Consider the following 25,948-nt stretch of genomic DNA (forward strand, 5'->3'; position numbering starts at 1 on the left):
GGCCAGACTGTACTGGTACCTCTAGGGACAGGGGGGATGGTCATGGGGCTCAGGGCGGGGGGGGGGGGGGGGGGGGGCGGGGCTGTAGCAGTGCCTGGACTGGGCTAGGCAGGACTGGGGCTGGTAATGCCTCCTGGCTTGGAAGCCAAGTGCAAGTGGGGCTCCTGACGGCAGCTTTTGCCTCAGTGGCCTCGTGCCAGCCAAGGCACAGCAGGGTGACCTGGGGGAAGACAGTGGGGGGCCTGGGTGGGTGTCAGGAGCTGGGGCAGGCTGTGCTGCAGGGATGCCTCTGTCAGGGACATCTCATGAAGTGCAGCACTGTGCAGCTGCTCTCTGGCAATTGCTTAGGTTTGAAGCACGGCTGGGTCCGCACAGAGAACCTGGCCCGTGCCTGCACCAACAACACGTGCCTGTCCACACCGATAGCCCACACTGGCAGCCCAGCCCGGTGCCCAGCCGGCTGGCAGCTCCTCCCCTGGCGGCACGAGTGCCAAGTCAGAGGGTTACTTGTGGCTGCCTGGGCCAGGCGCAGGCTGCAACGCAACCCTCTCTGGCTCTGTTGTGCCACAGGGGCACAAACGGCTTTCCAGGGCCAGGCCTCCTGCCAGCATGCCGTGGTGGAAAGCAGCTCTCAGTGCTGGGGGCTGTAGCCACGGCACAATGGCGAGTGGCTCCCAGGGCCAGATGCCATGAGATGGCAGTAGTCCTCACTCCTTCGGCATGGGCTGAGCTGGGCTCTTCCCGGGGCAGCCCATCGGCAGTGTGGAGAAGCCCGAGCACACACTGCCGAGTCACCACCCCTAACAAACACTGATGATAGCATGCCAAACCTGCTTGCCTGCTTCCAGCCCAACTGGTCCAGGCACAGGCGGGGAGCTCTCCCGAACAGCTACACTTTAATGGGCCATGTCAGCCTGCAGTGGGGGAGACAGAGCCTTCAGGTTCCTCTGCCCAGCTCGGCACTGTGCTGGTTTCTCCAAGCCTGTCCCGCTGGCAAGCGCAGTGTGCTGTAGGGCTGCTGGGCTGGGGCAGGCTGGGTGGCCTCGTTCATGGGGAAGGTTATCAGCCAGCAGTATCTCGGTGAGCCAGGCACTGGGCTGGAGCTGGGTCGGTGCTGGCAGCTCCCAGCTCTGGCCTTGCTGCTCCTGGGGAGCACAAAGGGGGCTTCAGGTTCTCTCCAGCTGGAAAAGCTTCACTGTCCCCAAGGGCTTCTGAAAACGGCCTAAAGCTGTTGTCAGCACTGGCTGGGGCGTTCACAGAAGGGAGCGTTGTTCTCTGCTAACAGTAACCACCCACGGTGAAGGGCTGTGCTGGCAAGCCAGCCCTGCACAGAACCATGCCCTGGGACGTGACAGCAGTCCTGGCCCTGGTCCTGCTGCGCCTGTCATGTCCCGAGCAGCTGCAGGCAGTGGGAGCATCCCCATGGAGCTTCTGGACAGCGTGCCTCAACGGATCCTTGACCCCTGCAGTCTGGAGCAAAGGATCTTCCCCAGCACCCCACAGTCCTGCTGATCCAACACCACGCTGCGATGGCTCAGAAAGCTGGATATGGTCCCTGGCTGTGAGCCGTCCTGTCCTGTTTCTTCCTTGGGCATCTGACACTAAGAGGGCAGATGCAGTCCTTGAGACCCCCAAGTGTCTGCTGCCAGGGGCAGACAGCACTGCCCCACGCTGAAAGGGGAGTGGAGGCTCTCTAATGCTCCATGCCCCTCCTGTTCCCTGTCCCAGTCCTGCCCCCGTCCCCTTCCTTGTCCCTGTGCTGGCTCTGCTGGCAGCAGTGCCATGCCTGCACCACAGTAGCGCCAGGGATCCAGCATCCCCTGGGACAGACCAGGTACTGGGGCAGCCCAGCCATCTCCCCACCACGCTCATCCCTGCATCCCCAGATGCTGGCTGAGCAGATGAGAGCGAGAAGTGAGACGCCTGGCTCACCCCATCATCTCCTGCACCTTCCCGCTCCCGGGCACATGACATTCTGCTGCAGCAGGGCTGGTCCTGGCAGTGCCACTCCCGCCAGCCCAGCTCCAGCAGGGAGCAATGTCCATGCACCCTGCCAAGCTCTGAGCACCCTGGCAGCCCCCTCTCCCCTTCATGCATGCCTCACCTGGCACTCAGGCGTGTCGCCCTCTCTGCTCATAAATGGAGTGAAGCTTCTGAATGAGAAATACTTTATCTTCTCCTTCCTGCAACAGCAAAGACATTGCAGTGAGCAGCTGTGGGATGTGTTCTTGCCTGTCCAAGGTCAAAGCGCTGTTGGGGCTAAAGCCTGAATCCAGCAATCCCGAGGCTGGACCAGGGAGTGGAGCAGCTGGGACTGCCAGGATGGACCAGCCAGGGGGAGCAGAGAGAGCTCACGCACGTTGGCAATCTGCTCCTTCAGCAGGCGCATGATCCTCTGCTGGCCTCTCACCACCTGGATGTTGAAGTAGGTCACAGCTCTGCAATAACAGGCAGGATGGGATGGTGGCAGCTAGAGTGGGAAGCTGGGGGATGCTGTGCTCCCGGCACCAGGCCAGGGCACAGGGCTCTGAAGTGACACCCCTGTTCCCAGCACCCTGCTTGGGGCTGTGACAGCAGGACCCTCAAGGCACAGGGTCGAGGGTTCAGGCTCAGGTCTATACTCACAGCAGGACCCCAGACACAAAGAACAGGAGGAAGGGGTTCTCCACCAGGTGCTGGAGGACCCAGGCGAGCCAGGTAATGTTTGGGTTGGACTTCTCCAGCACTTGCACCCAGGTCTTCCCTGACTTGTAGATTGTTTCCAGCCCCTGGAAGGGACCACAGGTTTCTGACGGCTGAACCCTGGGTAGACAGACCGATGGGGCAGTCAGAGGGATGGGCAGCCCAGCAGCCCCTGGGCCCAGGGTACTGCCTGGCCCCAGAGATCCAGCCCTCTGGGCACAAAGCCTTGCCTGCCCCACCCATCCCCAGTGGCTGGATGAGGGAGTCCTCATCTTGTCCTGCATCAGGAACACCGGGAACAGCTAGCAGAATTAGGCACAGGCCAACCGCTGCTACACTCTGTGCAACGACCAGCAGCTGGGCAGCATCACCCTGCCTGGGGCACCACTGCACAGCCCTGCGCTGGGCACAGTGTGCTCCATGTGCTGTCAGGGCTGGGAGGCACGGTCCTCCTCGCCATGCAGCCAGCGGTTCTGTGCCCCCAGCTGTGCTCTGGCAGGTACTCACGACCAGATGGTGTAGGAGAGGAAGATAGCTGCACCCAGGAAGGATGGGAAGCACAGCAGCGTGATGAAGATGGTACTCATGTGAGATGCTTGCCAGGGCTTGCTGGGGGACTGGCAGTTCTGCATCAGGCTGGTCTGCAGACAGGGAGCAGATTCCTGCATGCCGCCTTTCTCCTGGGAAGCAGCCCCCACCCTCCTGTCCCATCCCTCCCATCCACCCGGAGCTGATGAGCTTGGGGACACCCTGTCCCCACACCTCTTCCCTCCCACAAGGACAGCACCACGCTTTGCACAGTGCAGCACCTCTGCTGTGGCAGGGCATAGCATGCCCACAGGGCTGCCCGTCACCGGGATGCATGGGGAGCTGCAGGGTAGGGGTGGGCCACTCATACCTTTTTGATATAGAACAGCAGCAGCAGCTTCAGTGTCTGCACAGCCGGCAGGAGTGGTGCAAAGAGAACACCCAGCCTGGGAGAGAAGGGGGAAGACGAGGTCATCCCAGGTCTGAGCCCTGCAGGAGCCTGCGGTAGGCAGAGCTGGGGGAAGTTGCAGGGCACCAACACCAGCTGTGCTCAGGCTTTTGGAAAGCAAAAAGCAAATGCCTGATGCCCTGTGCCAGGTTTGCTGTGCAGCCTGGGCTGGGGCTGGGCAGTGGCTGAGATCTCCCCAACCCCTGGGGTGGTTGTTCCAGCTCCCAGGTGTGTTGTGAGTGGGAACACAGCAGCACACACAGGGGTCCCCTCCCTAGGCAGGGGGGGTGCAAGGCCAGGGGCTGCAGAAAGGCAGCGATGGAGGTGGCAAAGCAGGGGTCTAGCAGCCAAGCAGACAGGCTGGAGGGGAGCAGCTCCCCTTGGAGCAGCAAGTGCCATTATGGTCTGGAAAAACAAACGGCTGCACGTACACCGGGGCCTGCTCCTTCCCCAGAGCTTTGGAGGGGACTAGCTGGGTGGGGAACACTGGACTGGTGCTGGGATGCTCTGCTGCTGATCCCCCCGTGGCTCTCACCATGCTGCCAAAGCCAGACCACCCGGGCCAGCATGTGGGTTGTGGCTGTAAGGTGCCAGAAGGAGGCACTGTGACTGCCAGGCCACCCATCTCCCTCATCCCACCCATGCAGGGCTGGGTGTGGCAGGGGTCCTCCCACAACCCGGCTCAGAGAAACATGCAGCTCCCCGGGCCTGGTCCCCGCCAGCACCTGGGAACCATGAGGCATTTGCCAGCAGAGGAACGAGCCATGACAGGTAGGAGACCTCTCACCAGGTCAGGGTCTGCCCGTAGATCAGCTCCAGCACGTTTCGGGCAATGTCAAACTCGGGTCTCTGCTTCCTCTTCAGCCTCTTCTCCAAGATCAACCTGGGAAGGAAGCACAGTTCTGCTCCAATGCTGCTGCTGGGGGGGGGGCACTTGGCACCCCATCTTCCCCCTCAGATGGTGGCAGAGCCTGGCGCACCAGGGCAGCACCATCCAGGCAGCGGAGAGCTGAGGCCGTGCTGGGGATGCCATGCTGGTGGGGGGACACCTCCTGGGGCATGTTACCTCCAGACCAGCTCCCCGAAGAGCATGTCCAGCAGGGTGAATATGAAGTCCATCACCACAAAGCGATACAGGTCCTGCCCCACGCATGTCTCCCAGCACTGGGGAGACAAGTAAAGGCGGCACAGAATCACAGAATGGGTTGGGTTGGGTTGGGAGGCACCTTACTTAGTCCCAAACCCTGTGCCATGGGCAGAGACACTTTCCATTAGACCAGGTTGCTTCAAGCCCCATCCAGCCTGGCCTTGAACCCTCCCAGGGATGGGGCATCCACAGCTTCTCTGGGCAATGTGTGCCAGTGCCTCACAGCGAAGAATTTCTTCCTTATATCTGATCTAAATGTACCCTCTTTCAGCTTAAAGCCATCTCCCCTTGTCCTATCACTACACACCCTTTAGGTCTCCCCAGAGCTTTCTCTTCTCCAGGCTGAACAACTCCGCCTCTCTCAGCCTGTCTCCATAGAAGAGATGCTCCAGCCCCCTGAGCATCTTGGCCTCCTCTGGACTCGCTCCAACAGGTCCATGTTCTCGTTTTGGGAGCCCCAGAGCTGAACACAGTACTGCAGGTGGGGTCTCACGAGAGCAGAGGGGGGGACCTGCTGGCTCTGCTGCTTTGGATGCAGCCCAGGATACAGTTGGCTTTCTGGGCTGCAAGCACACGTTGCCGGGTCAGGTTGAGCTTCCTGTCAACAACCACCCCAAAAGTCCTTCTCAGGGCTGCTCTCAATCCATTCCCTTCCTAGCATGCATTTGTGCTTCGAATTGCCCTGACCCTGTGCAGTACCTTGCTTGGCTGTGTGGAACTTCATGAGGTTGTCACAGGACCACCTTTTGAGCCTGTCATGGCATTCAGCAGGCAACAAGGTCTCTCCACCCCCATGACTTTCCTGTGGACCCCATGGGGTGTAGGGGCTGTGGGACCTTTTCCTCCCCTGCATCCCTTTCCCCAGCTACCCAACATCTGGGGTGCTCCTGGCTGGCTGGTGCCCCCCTCTCCCCAGCAAAGGAGCAGATGGTGCCTGCAGTGCTGTCTGGCAGACCCCCAGCTGTCAGACCCCTTCCACTGCTGCCCACTGGTGCCATGACCACAGCCTTGGCTTTGCTCCATGCTCCCTGGGCAAGGGATGTGGATGGCATGGCCCAGCCGGCTCATGCTGGCGCTGCGTGTTCCTCGCACTGAGCCATGCAGAGCCCAGCCCCAGCATGGCAGTGCTGACCTCCTCCATCGAGCAGACAACTTTCCGGCTGAGCCACTGGTAGCAGAGCAGACCGAGGACCACCATCTTCAGAATGAGGTTCCTGGGGAGCAGGAGCAGGGCCAGGAGCCCCTGAGTCCTGGGGACAGAGGGGCTGACCCCATGGATGGGGTGTCTGGCCCCAAAGCCTCTCCCCACACTGCAGCTGGGGGTGTAGGACATTCCCTCGACCCCAGCCAGCCTACCTGCAGATTGCCACATAGACCTGTGCCACAGGGGAGTCCTGCTTCTCCCACATCGCCAGCAAGTTGTACAGGTGGGGCATCAGCATGTTGAGGAGAGACACCACAAGGGGCAGGACCAGCAGGATGGCTTCCTTCTGCTGCTTGCTGCTGCCTTGTGCTTGTTGATTCTGCTGAACCTGTTGAGTGGGTACCAGGGTGAGCACATGGCCGCTGTACCCGGCACCCTCAGGGAGGGCAGCAAACGCTGAGGCCAGGGGAGGAGCTGCAGTGGGGCTGCCCCTACCCCCTGGGGCTGCTCTGGTCAACCTCCCCATAACCCAGCCCCTCAGCAGCAGGGCAGGAGATCCCAAGGGGCAGCACTCACCACGTGCATGTGCTCTGAGAAGTAGAACACAGCCAGCACGCAGCCCAGCACAGTGCTCAGCGAGAGGGCCCAGGCCAGGAGAAGCACAGCGGAGTGCCTCAGGCGCTGGCAGAGGCTCAGGGAGTGGGAGTGGGACCGCTGCTCTGCGAGCAGCTCCTGCAAGAAAGCAGTGCCAGTGCTCCTGTGCATGCTCCAGGTCCAGAGCAAGGGTTTGTCCCACTGCACCGAGATGGGACCCCAGAGGGCTGATGGAAAAAGCACTGGTGCAGGGTTGGTGTCAGGGCATATTTGCAGCTGCAGGGCTCCCCTGTGCAGTGGGGAGGAGAGGGGTGCTGAGCCCTGGGGTCTGGACTGGCTCTTGTGAATGCCTTCACCTGCCCACTGCATGGTGCAGGGGCCAGCTCCAGCCAAGGTCCTCACCTTCAGCTGTGTGCAGATGTTCTCACACTGCAGCTTCACCGAGCGCTTCTGGATCACCTTGAAGTCCCAGGCACAGAAGACTTTGACAGCCAGGTCCCCCGTGGAGCTGCCCACACGGTAGCTCTCCCCAAAGGAATGGGACATGCTGCAGTGATGGGGAGGGTATCAGGGGGTGCCTAGGGGCTGAGCGATGGGGGGGATGACTGGCAGAGCCAGAGGTGCTGCTGACCCACCTGTACACTAGCAGGATGCAGGTGATGAGGAAGCAGACCCCAATGCTGAACACGTAGGCCAGAGGCATGTTGTATGGGAGTGGAGGGTCTGTGAGAGGGCATGCACTGCTATTGGGGCTGGAGGTGCAGGGGTTGTTGAGGGTGGCGTTGCTGTAGTAGCCATAGTAGAGCAGTGAGTGAGTGAAGTAGCCCTGTGGGAAAGTGCACAATGGGGCCCACAGTGATCTTGCCGGTGCCCATGGCTCCATGCCCAGCCTAGCACATCTGTGTCAGCCGCTGGAACATAGGGCCCTGGGCTGGGACAGCACCAGGCACCCCCTTCTGCACCCACAGCATGGTGGTCCCAGGGACCTGGCTGTGCGAGGGCAGGATCCGGGGCATTGCCATGGCAGGGGATGTAGGGCAGGAACCAGGGCATCACTGTAGTGGGGATGCAGGGCTGGGCCCCAGGCTTGGAGCTCCTGGCCCAGTGCTGTGCTGGCACTGGTGTGCTGACAGTGCTTACCGCTCCTGTGAGAAGCTCGAGGCTGGTGAAGGGCTGGGGGCTGGCTGAGGCAGGGGGATATGCAGCCTGCAGGGCTACCACGAACACCAGGAGGATGAGGAATGAGATGATGTTGAACATAAGGAGTGTCTTGAGGAAGAGGAAGTAGGAGAGGACACTGGAGCCAAAGCGTCCACTGATCTGCTTCAGGGCATAGCGCCAGGGCTGCACAGCAGCGAGCAGGGAGAGGAGCCTGTACCAGAGGCCTCGGCAGCACTGGGGAGAGAGAGCCTGGGAGAGCACCAGCGCCAGAGCCTGTACCAGAGCCCCTGACAGCTGATGTGCAGACCCGTGCCCCAGACTTACAAGGACAACATAGTCCTTGGACCATCCACAGGGAGAGAAGGAGGCCCGGTGCTGGGTGCACTGCCGCAGGAGGCCCCTCTGCCCGCTCAGCTCCTGCCTGCCCAGCAGAGAGGGATGTTGGAGGGTGGAACAGTCCGGGCACGGCTCTGGCTGTGGGAACCCTGCCTGGCTGAGACCAGTGGGAAGGGACCTACCGGAGGGTGCGTTTCTCTGCCAGGCTGAGGGGCACGGTCAGCAGCATGTGGCCGCGCTGGCTGGGCGAGAGGCTCAGCAGCTCTTTCACCAGCAGGCTCTGCTTGTCTGGGAGCACAAAGGGCTCAGTGGGATGCAGCCAGCCAGGACACAGCATGCCTGTCCCAAACACAGTGCGGGGACAGTGCCTGACACTGCCTGCTCCTGCTCCCAGGGGACCCTCACCTTCCAGTGTGGCCCTGGCAGGGTCAGTCTCCAGGTCATACTGCCGAAGGCTGGGCCGTGCCGCATGGCAGAGCTGCTGCAGCGGTGGGCGGCTGCTCCGGCGCCGCAGCCGGGCCGTGCGGTTGTAGTACTTGGAAATGATGGCCCCGCGGCTGCGCCCTGTGGGTGAGAACAGGGCAGGGGTTGGGTGCTCCCACGAGAGCAAGGCAGATGGGAGAGCTCTCCCGAGCGGCTCCTGGGCCTGGGGAAGGGCAGCTGGCAGCTACCGATGGTGCGGCTGGGCATGTTGGCGAGGATCCGCAGGGAAGCGGAGGAGTAGCTGAGCTGCTGCTCGCCCTGCTCAGGCTCCAGGCAGGCTGTGGCACAGGCGTCTGGGGGAGCCAGGAGGGCTGGGTGCTCTGGCAGAGGGAAGGCAGGACGCAAAGCAGTGAGAACTGGAGCACCCATGGCTCCAGTCCCTGCAGCCCCGCTCCAGTGTGCACTCCTCCAGAGCATCCCCTTCTCCAGGGACGCTCTCTGTGTCCCCAGGGGCAGGTCTACCCTGCTGCCTGCACTGCCAAAGGTGTCAGCGGGCTCCTGTATGTGCTTTGGCTCAGGCAGGGTCTGGGACAGGAGATGGCCCTGGGCACACATGCTGTCCCTGTCCCACCCCACCTGCAGCCGCAGTGCTTCACCTCTGCCCCTTGCCTGCATCTCCAGCTCCAGACCCGCCTCCACCAAGCTGCTCTGCTCCTGGATGAGTTGGTGGAAGGAGGTGTGCAGGGCTCCCTCGTTGTCCGGGCTTGGCTCCTGCCTGCAAGGACAGACTCACTCCCCTAGGGCTGCGCTAGGCACCGGGGCCCGAAGCCCACCTGGGCCTCCCTGCGGCTTGAGGGCTGCTGCCCCCCCGCGGAGAATCCCCAGCCTCATGCCACTGGGGCTGCAGCATCCTGGGGGCCGTGCATGCGGGGGCACGGCACGGGCAGCAGCAGGGCAGACCCACACTCACCCATCGCTCTCGGTGTCCTCGGTGACGTGAAGGGCAAAGCAGGGCGGCTGGGACATCGTGCTGGGGCCGAGCGCTCCCTCCAACCGGCCACCGTGCCACAGGGAGTAGGCGTCAGCCGTGGACCCTCCGGGCACCCCGACTCTCCCGGGGCCCACGGGGTGCTGCCCACCGCCGGGGCGGGGACGCCAGGGGCCGCGGGTCTACACCCAGCACCAAGCCCGGGACTAACGGCGAGGCCCCCGCGGCCGGGCGCTGCGGGGCAGGAAGGAAGCGCGGGCGGATGGGGGCGCGACGCCGGCTGCGAGCGGGTCCTGCCCGCGCTGGGGGGGGGGGGGGGGGGGCCGCTAACCGGGGCAGGGCGGGGACGGAGCCGTTCCGCGGCACCGGCAGGCCCCGCAGCCCCGGGCTGGGTGAGGTCGCCCCTTCCCGGCCCTGCGGCAGCCCCGAGGGGCTCGAAGTGGCCCCGGGAGCAGGGAGACACCGGGGAGGAGACCTCTGTGTGTCCCCCTGCCAGCGCCGCCCGGGGCCACGCGCCCGGCTCCCAACCGCCTGCTCCTTCCTCCCCTCCCTCGTCCTCCTCCGCCGCCCCGCGACTACAGCTGCTCCGGGCAGGCGACGGCCCCGGCGGGACTCCCGGCCCGGCCCCCACCACCCCGGGGCTCGCCCGCCCGCCCCGGTACTGAGAACCGACAGAGCCACGTCCCGGGGCTCCCACCGCCTCCACCCGCTCCTGGCACCGGGCAAGCGCTGCGGCTCGGCGCGGGTGCGGGGCCTGGCCCCGGCCCCCAGCGGGACGGGCGGGGAGCACCGAGCACCGACACCCACCCCCCCCACCCCGCCCCGCCTTCCTGCCGCCTCCCGGTGCCGGGCGAGGGGCGACGGCAGCGAACCCCGTAGAATCCCCCCTTCCCCTCCGGTCGCGCTCACCGGGACCTGCCGCAGGCCGGGCCGTGGGGCTGCGACCCGCGGGCTCCGGGGCTGGACCTGACCCGTCCCACGGCGCTGCCCGGGACACCACAGCCACCGCACCGGGGGGAGCGGGGTGGCTGTCGGCCTCCCCCTCTGCGGGGCAACGGCGGCACCGGAGGGGCGCGAGCAGGGGTCGGCGCTGCGTTCTAGCCCGGGCGGGGCGGCCCCGGTCCCGCCGGCCTGAGCCAGCCCCGCTCCGCCCCGGCAGGAGGGACCGCCCGGCCCGCTCCGGGGCGGTGCCGCGCAGGAGCAGCGGGGTGCGCGACGGCGCGTCCGACGCGATGGAGGGTGGCAGCGGCGGCGCGTACGGGGCGGCCAAGGCCGGCGGGGCATTCGACCTGGGCCGCTTCGTGCAGCAGCCGCAGGTCCTGGCGCGGATCGTCAGCGCGGTGAGTCGGGCCGGGCCAAGCGAGCTGCGCGGGGCTGCAGCGGGCCCCGGCCTGGGCCTGGCCTTCCCCTCCGTTCTGCCCGCCCGGCCTGGCCTTCCCCCCGCTCACGCCCGCCCTGGGACCTGGCGGCCCGGCCCGGCCCGGCCTTCCCCTCCCACCCAGCAGCTCGGCTCCGCCCGCCGGGCACGGGCAACCCTAGAAGGGGCCCCGCCGGCCCGGTGCCGCCCGCCAGACACCCGCTCCCACCCCTGCAGGTCTTCGCCCTGGTCGTCTTCTCCTGCCTGGTCGGGGAGGGCTATACCAACATCCCCAGCTCCTCGCAGCTCTTCTGCATCTTCAACCACAACGAGGACGCCTGCCGCTACGGCATCGGCATCAGCATCCTTGCCCTCCTCGCCTGCATCTTCTTCTTCATGGTGGACATCTACTTCCCCCAGATCAGCAACACCACTGACCGCAAGTACCTGGTCCTGGCAGATCTCGGCTTCTCAGGTACCAGCGGTTGCGGGGCAGGGCTGCACCTTCTGCAGCTGCTACAATGGCTGCCTTTGCCCCGTGACGTGGCTGCCAGTGCCTGGTGAAGGGCGTTGCTCCTGCCTGGCACACTGCCTGCAGGCCACGTGCTGCCAGCTGAAAACCCTCCAGGCCGGGTGCCTGCACTGGCATCTGGCCCCCCACCGAGGGCAGCAGGACCTGCCCTGGGGACCAGCTGGGAGCAGCAGGTCGCAGCCCTCACGCCACCTTCCTCCTGCAGGCCTCTGGACGTTCCTGTGGTTCATTGGCTTTTGTTTCTTGACCAACCAGTGGGCCTGGACGCAAGCCAAGGATGTGTACGTAGGGGCTGACTCGGCCCGCGCTGCCATCACCTTCAGCTTCTTCTCCATCTTCACCTGGGTGAGTGAAGCCACAGTGGCACCCAGCCTGGCCCTGCCCGGCTCTGGAGGGAGTGTGGAGGGGTTCCCAGGGCAGCCCTGACATGGCCGGTCCCCTTGTCTCTCTAGGGCCTCCTGATCGCCTTCGCTTACAAAAGGTACAAAATGGGGGTGGAGGACTTTGCTCACAACTATGTCGACCCCACCCCAGAAGTTTCGACTCCCTACTCCAGCTACCCCAACATCAGCCACGAGAGCTACCAGCAGCCACCTTTCACCCACACGGCAGAAGCCCCAGAGGGTTACCAGCCCCCACCGGTGTACTGAGCCCCTGCCCGGTGCCCCGGCAGGGATGGCTGTACCAGTGCAATTCTCTTCTGTCGGGTGGGAAGGGAAGGATCAGTGACTGGAAGGGGGAAGGTGGGGTGGGAGGGTGGCAGCTGCTTTGTGTGAAGGCCACCAGGTCTTGGTGCTGGGGCGCACAGGAGGGGCCTGGTTCTGGTGGTGGAGCTGAGCTCTCTGCTACTGGGATCCAAAGCCTGGTGTGTGGTGGGTGCTTCAGCACGTAGCGGGTGATTTGCAACTGCTGAGTGCAGCCCTGTGGCTTTGGAGAGGGTAGGGGTGCAGGGCTGGCCTCAGTGGGGCTGAGCTCCAGGCCTGGCCATTGCACCCTTGGGGAAGCAGCGGGCTGGGAGGGTGGTTTGTACTCCCCAGCTCTGGCCTGTCCTGGTATCAGTGCCTTTCCAGCCCCGCCAGCTGCAACCCTTCCAGTGGCAGCTCTTGCTGCCATAGCACAGCCAGGTGGTCCAGCTCCTGCCTGCTGCAGGTTGCCCGTGCCTTCCTCCCTCAGCTGCTGCTGGGTGAGCTTGATGCCAAAGCCATCTTCTGACTATAAACTCCTGTGCTGCGCCTTCCCACAGCCTGCACTTGAGCTGCTGGTGCTTGGATGACACTGTTTGGGATCCACAGGAGCAGCAAGTGCTGCGATCTCTCAGCAGGGCTATAGCTGCTCCAGCTGCCTGAGGAAGGTTCCAGAGTGCTTTCCCTGCAACTTAGTACTCCTCGCTTGCACTAGCCTCTGCAGAAGCGAGGCCACCATCCCACATCCTGCCCGCTGCTCTCAGCAGCACCTCTTGCAGCCCATGCTCCCAGGTGACCCCGGCTGCCTGTGCAGGCTGGCTGACTCAGGTTGTGTTTGCTGCTGCACCTGTCATGAAGCTCTTCCCAGCAGCTGTGTGTGGTATGTGAGCTGTTGCTGCTGGGGCTGGCGTTCAGATAGTTCCTTGTCACTGTAGAGATGGAATAAACTTTTTCACCTAGCCTCCATGTGCCTTTTGTCTTTGGGAAAGCAAAATGGGGTTCCTCCTCTCTCCCCAAGGGGTGGGGGGGTTCCAGGCAGGGAAGTGGCAGAGCAGCCCTAGCCAACTGCTGCATGGCAAACAGCACGCTCGTGCCGGTGGCTATTTTTAGGCCAGCCCTCCTGCTCCTCACAGTCTGGGAGGTTGGGGCAGAGAGCTCTGACACCACCCTTGTGACCAGCCATCCAGTGCAGGCTGCCATTGCAAGCGATAAGCCTGAACTGTTTGCACACTGTTCACTACAGGGAAGCGTTTTTGGAGGGTATAACACACACACAGACAATTTTATTAAGTTTTTATTAAACTAAACCTGTAACAGCGCTGCCTTCCCTGTACCTAAGGGGAAAGCCGAGGCCTGAGAGTCAAGCACTTGTGAGTACTACAACTGTTATCACACCAAGTAACATGGAAGGAGCAGGAATTTTCAGATGGCTTTTTTAACCTTCTAGGGAGGTGCTTCCTCCCAGCTGGAGGGTGTAGGCAAACAGAGCACTGTATCTGCACATGGAGATCTGTGCCAGAACTAAGAGCTGCTGCTTGGAGCTTGCAGACATTGGCTTACAGGGAAAAGCACTTTTGCAAGAAGGAAAAAAACCCAACAATAAAAATCCAACCACTTTCTAGAAGCCAAGTCAAGCAAAGCGGGAAGAGGATCCTTCTGTCAACTTATGACAGGAAGAATCAGCCTTGAGAATTTTTGGAAGGCTCGAGAGGGAGCAAGATACATGACTAGAGCTGAGAACCATCCACTGACAACAGAGACCCTTTTCCAAGTAGCTGCATCTTCACACAGTAGCCCAAACCTTTACAGATTAAGTCCTGAGCCTCCAAACCCTTCACAGGTAACTAAGCATTGAAGCTTGGACCTGAGCAAAAACATCCCAATTTTGGAGACAAGGCCCTTCCTGGAGTCAAGTCTAGTTCTTCCAAAAGGACTCTGTCTTAATGCAGAGACTACTACTAGACTACTGCTAGCCCTTTTAAAATTCAAAAGCTAGGAAGAGCCTACTGTCAGGCCATCAAGTCAAACCTTCCTTTCCTCCTCTTTGTTTCAACAAAAATTTACAAGACAGTTAACACAAGTAAGTGTAACAGCAAACAGACAATTTTCACACACAATTGTTCAAAGGGGCTGCTGAGGGCCAGGGTGCTGCTACGTGCGTCAGTTGAAAAGTTGTGCCACAGCTCTATGACAAGGGATGGGTTCCCTCCTCAAACTCCGTTATAAAAGGAAGTGGGTTTAACACACTAAGTTACTGTACATTGTCTTAAGAAACCTGGAATTTAGCAACAGCGCACAAGAGATAAAGGGTTGCATTCACAGGCAAGTGAACCAGCCGCTGGTGCAGTCCTGAACATACACAGACCAGAACAATGGTCAGCGATGGAAGCCCCCCAGCCTGTCTCGCTGTAACAGTTTTCCAGGGCCTGTTTGCATGGCAGCATCAGTAACTACAACTGTCTCTCACATGTTCTGAGAGAGGAACTCACTTTCAGTCATGCTCCTGCTTTCAGCTCCCCTGCCCCCGGCATCAGGTCCAGTTGATACTCCTTTTTACTGGCACTTGGTGCAGAGGAACAGTGGCTTGGTTTGACAGGTAGAGCTAAGACACTTAACAGTTTTGCTAAAAGCAGAGGAAGCCAGATCTGGCATCTGGGAGCCACAGCATTTACCTTCCTTCCTCTCATGTTTCCCCATGCGGGAGCCCAGCAGTCAAGAAGCAAAGATCTTCCAGGAGGCCGCCATATCCAGTTGCTTCACCCCCATAGGCATGTTCTCCTTGTTTTCCAACCCAGGCTGCTGAGGCCTCTTGCAGAAGTAGCAGGTTCGGCAGACAGAGTGGTACTTGTCTGCTCCTCCAATCACTTCAACCTGGCAAGAAAATCGGGGGAGTCACTCTGCAGAGTTCAGTTCCCCTGAAGGGATCCCTCTAGACTAGCTGGGGTGACATGGTGAAGCTACTGAAGTGCTTTCTGTTCCAAGGGAACTCACCTCCCTCTCTGCTCCCAGCCTCTTTGTGTAGGAGGCTTCTCTGTAGCACTCCATGCACACGGCGTTCAGCTTCACCACGCTCTCTGCCAGCGGCACCAGGTTCAGGATGCTCCCAAAGGCCTGTGCCAAGACAGCAGGGGTGGGTGGATGGATATGAGGATCCTAAAGCAGCTGCTGTACTGAAAAATAAGTGTTTTACCTTTCTCTGAAAAGTCCCATCAAGAGCAGCAACAATGACAGTTTTCCCAGCATTGGCCATCATCTCACAGAACTCCACGATGTCTGGGAACTAGAAGAGGTACAGAAACAGCGTCAGGAGGAAGAAGGGGCAGTGCTTCCCTCAGGATCCAGCAGCACACACCCAGATAGCGGCATAGGGCACAAAGAAAATTAGAGCCATGTTGCCTATCCATGAAACTCACTCCAGTCCCACTGTCCTCAGCCTGCAGGGACTCAAGAAAGGGAACGGTTTGACTATACAGGCATAGTCCAGCAGCATCAAACTGCCCTAGGGTATTTCCTTGCCCCGCTGCCACCCTCTTGCAAAGGATTCAGACCTTCATCTGCACAGAGTGCTCTGAAGAGACTGCATCCTGCAGAGCCCCCCAGGACCTGACTTAGCCATGCACTTACAAACTGGCCCTCATCAATGCCAATGACCGCAGAGCTCAGTGCCTCCTGGTACACGTCCTTGAGAAGGCAGGCTGGCAGGGCCTCCATGATGTTCCTGCGGGGAAGGGAAAACCAGAGGGTGAGCCAGGCAGCCCAGCTGCTGGGCCTGCAGGTGTAGGTCCTCCCAGCCCACGGACTCACTTGTCGTGTGTAGAGACGCCAGAGCTGCAGTAGCGTGTGTCCTTGGTGTACTTCACCAGCAGGCATCGGTGCTGAGCGAGCTGGAACCGACGCACCCGCCGCATGAGCTCCGTGCTGCAAGAGACCACAGTCAGTGGGCTGCGGGCCCCAGCCCCCTCCTTGCCCCCTCCCCCGGCCTACCTCTTCCCAGAGAACATGGGTCCGAAGATCACCTGGGGGCAGAACCACGGGCGTCAGCGGGCAGAGCACAGCCTGACAGGGGCACCGGCCGGGCGGCCCCTGGGGCACTAGCCCGGCCATCACCCTGCCCAGCTCAGCACCAGTTCTGGGAGCCCCAGCACCCCACCCGGTGCCGCTGCAGCCCCTCGGCGTCCCCGCAGCCCGGCCCCACACCAGCCCGCCCGGCAACCACTCCGCACAGCCCAGACACCGCCGCCCCACTACCGGCCCAGGCATCGCAGCCCCGGCGCCCCACTCAATGCCAGTGCCTCGGCGCCCACCGCAGCCATAGGGCGCCCGCCCGGTGCCGGTATGAGGCCGCCACGGTACCTGGATCTGCCCGCGCGGGCGGCTGGGCGAGCCGGGGTGGACGCCGGGCACCGTGAGACAGTTCATGGCTCCGACCAACCGACCGACTGACTGACTGCCTGCCTGCCCGCCCGCGCGCGCGCGCCGGCCCGCCGCGCAGCCCAATCGGAGGAGGGCTCGCGCCCACGCGCCCACGCGCCGTCCAATCGGAGGAGGGCTCGCGCCGCCGCGCCACCGCGCTGGCTAATGGGGGCACAGGCGCGAAAATTCTTATTTCCCTCCACGTACCGGACCGCGCTGCTTTCCCGGCGTGCACCGCGCGCCCGCCTGCTCACCGGCACGTCCCCCAGGTATCGCCCAGTCAGCCAGCCAGGTGGCCCCGCCTCAGCCCCGCCCTTTGGGAGGCCAATGGAGGCGTGGCGGCTCCGCCTCCGCCTCGCCCCCGGAGCAGCCAATGGGAGCAGGGCAGCGCGGGGCAGCCGCGGCGGGATCGGGATCGGGGTCGGGGTCGCGATCGGGATCGGGCCCGGGCGCAGCATGGGGGGATGGCGGGACATGCCGGCGGAGGTAGGGGCCGCGGGGCGGGCGGGGCGTGGTTCCCGCCCGGGCGGCGGGGCTGGGGGGCCTCGGCCGACACCGGAGCCGCCCCCCGACGTAGCCCCGGTGCCCCCCGCAGGCGCTGGAGGAGCAGTACTCCCCTAGCCGCTGGTCCCCCCGTCTGGGCACGGACGCCGTCATCCAGGCCCACCTGGCGGCGACGGCGGCAGGTGAGGGGCGGGCGGCCCCGGGGAGCACGGGGCCGGGAGCTGCCGCTCGGCCCCCCGGCCGTGCCTCAGGGGCCGTGTCCCTCCCACAGGAACGCAGCGGGCCCGGGACGGTGCGCAGACCTCGCTGCACGTCCCCTACGGCGACGGGGAGGGGGAGAAACTGGACATCTATTTTCCTATGGAACCTTCTGGAAGTAGGTGCTGGGCAGGTGGGGGTGGGGGCAGGCAGGGGCCTGCCCCCCTGCTTACCCCGGGCTGTGCTGCGCAGCCTTCCCGGTCCTGGTCTACATCCACGGCGGATACTGGCAGTGCCTGAGGTGAGGTGGGCTGTGGGCAAGGGGATCCCCTACGAGGGAGCCCCCTGCCCGCTTTCACCACCTCCCATCTCACGACACCTGCACTTGCCCTGGGCATGCTGGGTCTGATAGGCCTCCCAGTACCGGGAGACCCCAGCCCCTGGCTAGCTTCTGTTCCTCCCCAGTAAAGAGGAGTCGGGGTTCATGGTCCCCCCACTGGTGTCGCATGGTGTGGCGGTGGTGGCGGTGGGTTATGACATAGCCCCCAAAGGTAAGTGTTGCCCGGCAGACATTGCAACTGCCTGTGCTGGCCCGGCACACTCCTGACTCTGCCCTCTGCCCAGGCCGCATGGACACCATGGTGCTGCAGGTGCGGCGCAGCCTTGCCTTCCTGGTGGAGCAGTACCCCGGCATCAGGTGGGCTGCAGGCACCTCCCAGGATCCCTCTGCCCCACCACTACAGCTGCTGCCAGGCCTTCTAGGCAAACTGTTCCCCGCCCACCTCACTCCCTGGGAGGTCTGGTGTGTGGGTATGGCTGTGGTGGCAACAGCAGGGGGCACATGAGCCCTGTGCTGCGACAAAGGCTTCAATGTCTGGGTCCAAGCACCGGGCAATGCCTGTAGCTCCCTTGTTACTGTGTGAGATGTCAGTTGATGGGCTGGCAGATGTGTCCCAGCTGCCATGTTTAGGGTGCGGCGCAGAGCAGCGTGTCCCCAGGCAGCAGGCTCTGTACTGGCTCACGGCTCCTTCTCTCCAGAGGCATTTACCTGTGCGGACACTCAGCAGGGGCACACCTGGCAGCCATGGTGCTGTCCACGGACTGGATGGAATATGGAGTGGTGCTGGATATCAAAGGTAGCGCCGCTGTGTCCAGGCGCGGGAGCTGAAGGATAACTGGTGTCTGCACCTGGGACGAGCCCGTCTCTGCTGCCCGTACGGGGCTGCAGGGCTGTAGAGCCGAGGGAGAGGAGTTGCCCCAGCCGACTGCAGCCCATGTGCTGGCAGTGCAAGACTCTGGGCTGCTGGCCGAGCTGCCCTGGGGATATGCATGTCCTGCGCCCACAGCTGCTCGCTGAGGCCTGGGGATGTGGGTGCCAAGAGCGTTCCCAGGCACGGGGCTGTGAGAGCAGCCTGAGCTGCAGGCCCCCTCACCCACTGGCACCTCTGCCTCTAGGAGCTGTGCTGGTGAGCGGTGTGTACGACCTGGAGCCCATCCTGCACACCTATGTCAATGATGTGCTGAACATGAGCTGGTGAGCCTGCACGCTGTGGGGACAGTGTCCAGGAAAGGGCACAGGTGGGCTGCACACACACGTGCCTTTGGCCAGTGCCTCTGCAGCCCACTCTGCCCCTGCCCGCACAACCTGCCTGCTCAGTGGGGCACTGCGCAGTGGGTGTGCACCACCCAGGACGCGGGTGCTCTGCAGGCAAAGACACCCTCTCCCTCTCTGAGTAAGAGGCTGCGTCAGCTTCCACTGTGGTGTCTCCTCCAGGGAGGTTGCCCAGAGGAACAGCCCTATGCTGTACATTGCTCCACCAGGGCCTGCAGCTGCGGCCTGCGAGGTGCTCGTGGCTGTGGCCCAGCATGACTCGCCGGAGTTTCGCAGGCAGTCACAGGAGTACGGCCAGGTGAGCTGCAGGCACTGCCCTGCCCAGCTCCACAGGGATGCTGCTCCAGCTGGCCTGCTCAGACTGGCTCAGCTGGGATGGCGAGCTCATGTGCTGTATCAGAGCAGTATTTCTGCTGCTGTTGAAGATGAAAGCAGCTCAGGGGAGGACGCTAGTCCTTGCTGAGCCATCATTCCTGCTGCCCTGTCTGAGGCAGACGAGGGTTGGGGTCCCTCCTGCCAGCACCACTCTGTCCACAGGCCCTGCGTGCAGCCGGCTGGTCTGTCTCCCTGCTGGATCTTGCCGGCATGGATCACTTTGACATCATTGAGAAGCTGTCAGAGGACAGCTATGTTCTCACGCAGGTAGGGGAAGAGCTCCCATCCTCCCTTCACTCACCAAGCACAGCTGGGGTCAGCAGCCTGGGAGGGCTGTGCCGAGCCAAGCTTCCCCCGCGCAGCAGCTTTGGGGCTGGCTGTCATCGCCAGGAGTGGAGAAGTGTGGCCAGGCACCACTCACAGGGCTCGGTTCCTCATCCCAGGTGATTCTGAATATGATTTCAAGAGCTTGAGATGGCACTTCAGGAGCAAACCAAGATGTGAGCCACAGCCCTGCATGGCAGCAACAGGCAGCCTGCGTGCACCCTGCCCTACTGCCCTCCTTGCTCCAGCCGGCTGGGTCTTCTGCGGCATGGGGAAGCTGCTACCTCTAGACACCCTCTGTGCCCCCTCCAGCCCAGCCAGCCAGGCAGGGGGGCACAGAGCAGGGGCCACCAGGTATTGGTGATTATCACCAGGGCTAGCATTCCGTTGTGAGGGTGTTTCTGCCAGTCTGGGACACAGGGGGCTGGCAGGCCTGAAGGGCTCTGGCTGGATGACTGGGTGATGAAGTTTGTTCCCTCTGTGTCCTGGTTTCAGCTGGGATAGTTATTTCCTTTAAACTGCTTATTGCCAATACAAAATAAAATGGGAATAACTGCTGCCTGGGTGTAATCTGCTTCCCAGGGAGCTGGGGCTGTGCTAAGCTGGCGAGTACACATCAGCCATGGCTGCTTGCAGAGACAATTTCCCCTTCCAGTGCCAAGCTCCCATCCTGCAGCTGGGCTCTTCCATGCCAGCAGTGGGGAGTGTGCCACTGAGCTCGGCCTAGCTCTTTGTGTGAGTAATGCTGGGGGCTTCCAGACCCAGAACGTGGCAGGCTTGGCAGGCAGGAGAGCCTGGGGAGCTCACCTGCAGCTGCAGGGAGGCTGCAAGGGCTCAGGGTGATGGAGGAGCGGCTGGCAAGCTGTCTGGGCCAAGTGGGGCTCATGCCCTGGGACGTCCTGGCCACACACAAACTTCAGTGCTGCTATGTGGTGGCCCCAGTCCTGTGGCTGAGATGCTCCCATGTCCTTGGGAGCAGTTGTCCCTCAATGGGGACTGCTTGGCTGTGATAATGTCCCTGCTGCACAGTCAGGAGAGGAGCATGCTTAGGAGAAAACATCCTGCACAGCCACAGCACTGCCAGAACATGTTTATTTTGTGCCCCGACCATCCCTCAGGATCAGTCTCCCCACTGCTGCATCCTTGCACATGTGGTGCCCATAGGCCAAGCACAGCAGGTGGCCTTTGGGGCTGGGGGTGTCTGGCTCTGCTTTTGGGTGCTCCCTGTGGGAAGTTAAGAAGCAGAGCTTCTGTAGAGGACCAGAGGATGCTCTGAGGATGTGTTTGCTGGGTGACTAGTGAGGCAGGGATGCTGTCTCAGAGGGGTCCAAGTGGTGGTGTGAGATGTGGGCTCCCCTCTGTCCCTCTGGGTATGTTCTGGGAGGTGCATGCTCCTGCTGCAGGGGTGGGCTGGAGCCTCCCCGGGGCTGGGCTCACACTGGTTTGTGGGGATGGATGTTATGCTGCAGCCAGCTGGGAACATGCCTGGAGCATGCTGTGACTGGTACCAGCCCCCTTGCTGCTGACTGCCAGGACAGGGCTGGGACAGCTGCTCCAGCCTGCCAGCTTGCCTGCAGCACCCAGGGGAGGCAGCTGCCCTGGGGCTGGGGCTGGGAGGATGCTCAGGCTCCCCCTGCGCTCGGAGAAGTTGGCCACAGTCCCCGGGCCAGCTTCTCCTGGCACTTTCTGGCCACAAACTCCAGCTTGTTCTTTGCGAGCTCAGTGTCACGGGCCGAGACATCGTGGTGCCAGACCGCACGCACAGTGCGTGCTGACCAGGGGAACAGCAGGACACTGACAGCTTGGCCAGTCTCGGCCACCTCCTCCTCACTTACTGCCCGCAGCTGCTCGCAGAGCTCTGCAGGGGACGGCCAGTCCCCCCTGATGCTCACCATCACAATGTTTGTCTCCACCGCCTTGAGGTTGATGGAGCAGAGGGGTGAGTTCAGCTCCTGGATGCCTGAGGGGAGGCAGGGGCAGTAGGTAGGCTGTGAGCACAGCACCCAGCTACCCAGGAGAGGAGGCTGCAGCACAGCCCAAGCCCTGCCCCAGGTCCCAGCTGAAAGAGGTGCCCTTGGCCCACCCTGTGCAGCCCCAGGCTCACTGTGGGCTCTGCGGGGACAGGCATGGCATCATCCCTGCACTCCACCCAGGCAGGGACCCCAGCGGCATCCTGGCCTCGCTGCAGATCCAGCACAGCTGCTTGGGGAAGATGCCTGCACCGCTGTTACCCCGGCAGCGCTGGGAGCTGTGAGCCCAGGGGCCGTGGGGCAGCAGTTCAGGCCGGGCCCCACCCCCGAGCTGTTGGGCAGGGCAGGGCTTGGCTGTGCAGCAGCTGCCGGGCAGAGTGTGGTGTCAGGCTGTGAGCACTGGTGTGCCAAGGGGCCCCAAGATACCTTCAGCAAAGCGTCGGGCGTTGTTGTGGTCTCTGCGCAGTGTTGCCTCCATGTGCCCCAGTCCAACGCGGGCAGCGGCTGCCAGCACGCCTGCCTGCCGCATGCCCCCACCCAGCAGCTTCCGTGCACGCCAGGCCTCATCGACGAACTCCCTGCGTCCAGCCAGCACCGCACCAGCCGGGGCACCCAGGCCCTGCAGAGCCATCAGAGCAGTGACTGGAGCAGCTCCGGGAGGCTGCCCCTTTTGCCCAGGGGTGCCCCCACCAGTAAGGTGGGTGCTCAGTCCCCAAATGAGGGCCAGGCCCCAGTGGGCCCTGGGGACTCCCTCCCTGTGTGAGCACACCTTGGAGAAGCACAGGGACACAGAGTCACAGTGCTGGGTGATGTGAGCTGGCTCCACGTCCTGAGCCACTGCCGCGTTCATCAGCCGTGCCCCGTCCATGTGCACCCGTAGCCCATAGCAGTCAGCAAGCCCACGGACCTGGGGGGAAGCAGAGGAGCAGCTGGGCTGGGAGGGACACCCTGGGGTGGCTGGTGCCAACATGAGCCACACTCAGAGCTCCTCAGCAAGGCGTTGGCATCACTCTGGTGCCATCCTGCCACCTGGCAGCCCAGCTGCTAGCTGGGGGGCCCTACCTGCTGGAGGTAGGTGAGGGGCAGGACCCGGCCCCCCGCCGAGCTGTGCGTGTTCTCCAGGCAGATGAGCTCGGGACGCAGGTGGTACCGGCTGCCATGGGCCTCGCGGATGGTCAGCTCCAGCTGGTCCAGGTCGAAGGTGCCATCTGGCAGGTCCGGCAGTGCCTGGGAGTGGACGCCAGCAACCTGTGCATAGGGCAGGGCAGAGAGCACAGCTGATGGCGGACAGTGGTGGTATACAGGGGTACAGTGGTGGTGCATGGGGGAACAGTGATGGTGCACAGGGGACTGTGGTTGTGAATGGGGGGATGGCAGTGGTGCATGGGGGTACAGTGGTGGTGCATGGAGGGACAGCAGTGGTGCATGGGGGAGATGGTGGCAGTGTGTGTGGACATGGCGGTGGTGCATGGGGGACAGTGGCTGTGCACAGAAGTCCCGGCCATCATCCCCTCCATCCCTCGCACCGGGTGGGCTCAGCCCCCACTCGTGCCCCAGGCTGTGGCTCGGGGCGTCAGCAGCCGGGCAAGGGACCCTGCGCCCAGCCCGGCGCCGGCAGCCAGCGGAGGGCAGCAGCAAGCCGCCCTGCCGGTGCCGCCACAGCCCGCCCCCCCCGCCCGCCCGCGGCACCCACCTGCGCGGCCCCGCCGTGCTCGTAGAGGTGCAGGTGGGCGTCCCGGCCCAGGAGCAGCTGCCCCCCCCGGCGCTGGCAGTGGCACATCACTGGGAGGGAGAGGGGCCGTGAGGGAGGGGGCACTGCGGGCAGCACGTGCAGGAGCCCAGGCAGGCTCAGCCAGGGGCCCACGGGCTGCCCGCGCTGGTCGCTCCGATGCAGGAAGGCTGGGCACGCAGCAGCGCGGCCTCCTGCGGGCACGGGGCACCCGCTCTGTCCCAGAGGTGCTGGGAGTGTCGGCTGGGGGCTGCCCGCAGCGGCTGGGGGGCACGGCCTGCCCTCCCTGGTGCATGCACACGGCAGGTCCCATGCAGCACACAGCATGCAGCAGACCCCTGCTCACAGGAAGGCAGGGATGCAAACCGGGTGAAGGTTAGCAGAGCAGAGGCTGAGTGTGCAATGGGGTCAAGCAGGCCCAAGAGGGGGTTGCTCTGCAGCAGCAGCAAGTGGGGAGCAGCTCCAGGGTCTGAGCGGGGTCGTGCTGCTTCAGATTTGAGGTGGAGGGGGCTGAGGAAGGCGCAAGGAGACGCACCTGGGTCAGAAAGGGCTTGCTGCCCACAGCTCTCCCCTGCCCCGGGCAGCTTCCTGAGCAGAAGCGGGGTGCTCCCTGGGACCCCAGGGAGAAGCGGGGCTGTTCTTGCCCCCTGCACCCTCCATGGGATGGGGACATAGACCTGTCCCCAGGTGGTGGGCTGGCCGCCCCAGGGTGTGGGGAAGGAGGGCTGGCAGCCCTAGGCACTCACCGGCAATGAGGTTTGCCATCGTGACCGTAGGCACAAAAAGAGCCTCCTCCATCCCCAGGATCCCTGCGGCCAGGCGCTGCAGCTCTGCAGGGGGAAGAAGCAGGGGGGGTGTCTTCATGGGGGGCGTGCCGGGGGGCTCGGTCGGAACCCTGCAGGCCCAGGCTGCCGCCCCCAGCCCCTGCTCTGGGCTTCCCCATCCCGGAGGGGCTGGGGGCAGCTACAGGTGGGGACCCCACCGGGGGTGGGGGGGCGGCCCTCCATCTCTGCCGGGGAGGTCCGACCCCGCCGCCCACCGTTGACTGCTGGGTCCTCCCCGTAGTCATCGTCGCCCACGGCGGCGCGGGCCATGGCGCGGCGCATCCCCGCGCTGGGCCGGGTCACCGTGTCGCTCCGCAGGTCCACGGCGAGCGGCGGGGGGGCAGCGGGGCCAGGGGGGGAGCCCGGCTGCACGGCCCCAGCCCCGGCCCCCGCCGCAGGCAACCGGCCCCGCCGCAGCGCCGCGCCCGCGCCCCGCACCGCCAGCATGCCCGGGACCGCCCCGCCGCAAGGGCTCCCGGGCGCGGTATGCGGGGGGCGGGCTCGACCGCCGGTCCCGGGGCTACGGCTGCTGCTGCCCCTGAGACCCTCCCCGTCTCTCCACCTCGTGCCTCTGCCCCCCCACCCACAGTACAGGGACCGGCGGAGGTGCTGGGGCACACGGGTGGGTGCTGCCCCAGGCCCCCCAGGTCCCCCACCACCCCTCGCTCTGCCAGGAGCGCCCACCCTGCCCGTGCTGCTGGAGGAAGTGCCAGCGTGAGGCTGCCCGTGCCCACTTGGCCAAGGATCTGCAACCATGGTACCGCATGCCCAACAGTGGTGGCTCCTGCCACACTGCTCCCACTGCTGGCAGGAACAGCACGGGGTGACCTCGCTGCTAGGAATCAGCTCAGACTTCTGGGTGCATCTACCCTGGAAACAGCTAACGCGCTGTCCTGTTGTACTGCAGGCAGGCATGTGCTGCAGCAGTGCTGGTGTTGCCCATGGGCAGCTGCGTAGCTCTTGGCACTCTGTGCCTGCACCAGCTCCAGGGGCAGGGGGGCACATGCCCAGTGTAGCAGTAAGACCCCCTGCCTTGCCCCTTGTTGGGCTAGACCAGACGGAGGCCGGTGATGCTCTGCGGGGCAGACCAGGCCCACAGCCATAGGGATCTGCTGGGAGAGCCTGGGCCATGCCCCTCGTGCTGCAGGTGGGGAGGGGGACACAGCGCTGCAGCACTCTGCACCTTCCCTGGCACGTGCAGGGGGAGTGGTGGGGCAGGTGCGTTCTGGTGCCCTCCTTCCCTCGAGGGCCCCGTGCTGCCCACCCCTGCCCACTTGGTGCATGTGCTGTGCTGCTGCCTCCACACACACACAGCCACCCTGACAGCCTCAGTCCAGCCGCCTGCACCATGGCCCTGCTATGCTGCTGTCTTCTTCCTCCCTCCACCACGTGCCACCACATGGCCTCGGCCCCCCAAGCCCTCCCCCCATGTGACACCACCCTGCAGCTGCCCCGGCTGGCTGCCTGTGTGCCTGCCGCCCTGCCTGTGCCCCTGCATGCAGGGCCTCATTGTCAGCTCCTGCTGCAGCCTGTGTTGTCAGTCCTGCAGATGGGTGAGCCATAAACAGCCCTTTACAGAAATGTTTTTCACACGCAGGGCCACATGTTAACAGTTTTTCTTTATTTACTGCCTCCATTTCCTCTTTGTTCCAGGAACTTGTCCTCCAACTTCAAGCTGCTCATGATTAGGCAAAAAGGCCTCTAATCTCCCCGATCTGATTTACCGTCACTGAGAGCAGGCGCTTCCCGTTACTGGCCCTGGACCTGGGAGCATGGACAGCCGAGCTCTGCCGGCTGCTGAGCCGAGCCTCTCCTCCCCAAAGCTGCCCCGCTGCACGCGCTGCCTTCCCAGCAGCTTCCTCTTCCAGTAAGCGCTGGGCAGCCCAGCCGGTTACACCTCAGGTGAAGGGCTAGTGGGGAAGTGCAGCCATGGGGCCCTGGGCTGGGGACCCCACCATGTCTGGGGCAGCTGCCCT

The 25,948-nt window shown here is 63.6% G+C and overlaps 5 protein-coding genes across 13 annotated transcripts; 2 read left to right on the forward strand and 3 right to left on the reverse strand.

Moving 5' to 3' along the window:
* Window positions 1-998: 998 nt before the first annotated feature.
* On the reverse strand, window positions 999-10,790 carry TMC6 (transmembrane channel like 6). Of its 6 annotated transcripts, none has more exons than XM_037402961.1 (21): window positions 10,361-10,790; window positions 9,434-9,510; window positions 9,120-9,238; window positions 8,712-8,843; window positions 8,446-8,604; window positions 8,223-8,328; window positions 8,029-8,125; window positions 7,684-7,812; window positions 7,179-7,369; window positions 6,946-7,090; window positions 6,526-6,681; window positions 6,162-6,337; window positions 5,938-6,019; window positions 4,725-4,822; window positions 4,446-4,541; window positions 3,581-3,656; window positions 3,190-3,323; window positions 2,626-2,802; window positions 2,360-2,438; window positions 2,105-2,183; window positions 999-1,601 (listed from the first exon to the last, which is right to left on the reverse strand). In XM_037402961.1, exons 1-20 carry the CDS (start codon window positions 10,733-10,735, stop codon window positions 2,112-2,114), a joined length of 2,676 nt encoding a protein of 891 aa, XP_037258858.1. In that variant the 5' UTR covers window positions 10,736-10,790; the 3' UTR covers window positions 999-1,601; window positions 2,105-2,111. The 6 variants fall into 6 exon arrangements, with proteins under 6 accessions (XP_037258858.1, XP_037258850.1, XP_037258840.1 ...); XM_037402953.1 differs by having other exon boundaries at window positions 7,684-7,938; XM_037402943.1 differs by having other exon boundaries at window positions 999-1,145; window positions 7,684-7,953.
* A 414-nt stretch (window positions 10,791-11,204) lies between these two features.
* Window positions 11,205-11,990, forward strand: SYNGR2 (synaptogyrin 2). Its single transcript, XM_037400142.1, has 3 exons — window positions 11,205-11,283; window positions 11,546-11,685; window positions 11,793-11,990. The coding sequence occupies exons 1-3, from the start codon at window positions 11,205-11,207 to the stop codon at window positions 11,988-11,990; spliced, it is 417 nt and encodes a 138-aa protein (XP_037256039.1).
* A 1,309-nt stretch (window positions 11,991-13,299) lies between these two features.
* Window positions 13,300-16,512, reverse strand: TK1 (thymidine kinase 1). The gene is made up of 7 exons (XM_037403040.1): window positions 16,377-16,512; window positions 16,008-16,039; window positions 15,828-15,941; window positions 15,648-15,741; window positions 15,214-15,303; window positions 15,015-15,134; window positions 13,300-14,894 (listed from the first exon to the last, which is right to left on the reverse strand). The coding sequence occupies exons 1-7, from the start codon at window positions 16,440-16,442 to the stop codon at window positions 14,736-14,738; spliced, it is 675 nt and encodes a 224-aa protein (XP_037258937.1). The 5' UTR covers window positions 16,443-16,512; the 3' UTR covers window positions 13,300-14,735.
* Window positions 16,513-16,815: 303 nt separating this feature from the next.
* Window positions 16,816-20,007, forward strand: AFMID (arylformamidase). The gene is made up of 11 exons (XM_037403030.1): window positions 16,816-16,922; window positions 17,032-17,122; window positions 17,212-17,316; window positions 17,391-17,439; window positions 17,604-17,689; window positions 17,763-17,835; window positions 18,177-18,274; window positions 18,594-18,672; window positions 18,913-19,048; window positions 19,288-19,392; window positions 19,569-20,007. The coding sequence occupies exons 1-11, from the start codon at window positions 16,893-16,895 to the stop codon at window positions 19,596-19,598; spliced, it is 882 nt and encodes a 293-aa protein (XP_037258927.1). The 5' UTR covers window positions 16,816-16,892; the 3' UTR covers window positions 19,599-20,007.
* A 515-nt stretch (window positions 20,008-20,522) lies between these two features.
* On the reverse strand, window positions 20,523-24,398 carry LOC119154935 (probable low-specificity L-threonine aldolase 2). Of its 4 annotated transcripts, none has more exons than XM_037403012.1 (7): window positions 24,188-24,398; window positions 23,895-23,978; window positions 23,113-23,486; window positions 22,482-22,667; window positions 22,189-22,326; window positions 21,846-22,038; window positions 20,523-21,409 (listed from the first exon to the last, which is right to left on the reverse strand). In XM_037403012.1, exons 1-7 carry the CDS (start codon window positions 24,252-24,254, stop codon window positions 21,072-21,074), a joined length of 1,380 nt encoding a protein of 459 aa, XP_037258909.1. In that variant the 5' UTR covers window positions 24,255-24,398; the 3' UTR covers window positions 20,523-21,071. The 4 variants fall into 4 exon arrangements, with proteins under 4 accessions (XP_037258909.1, XP_037258917.1, XP_037258891.1 ...); XM_037403020.1 differs by having other exon boundaries at window positions 23,113-23,201; window positions 24,188-24,394; XM_037402994.1 differs by lacking the exon at window positions 23,113-23,486 and having other exon boundaries at window positions 24,153-24,374.
* Window positions 24,399-25,948: the final 1,550 nt, after the last annotated feature.

This window comes from Falco rusticolus, chromosome 1 (genome assembly GCF_015220075.1).
Source record: "Falco rusticolus isolate bFalRus1 chromosome 1, bFalRus1.pri, whole genome shotgun sequence".
NCBI lineage: Eukaryota > Metazoa > Chordata > Aves > Falconiformes > Falconidae > Falco > Falco rusticolus.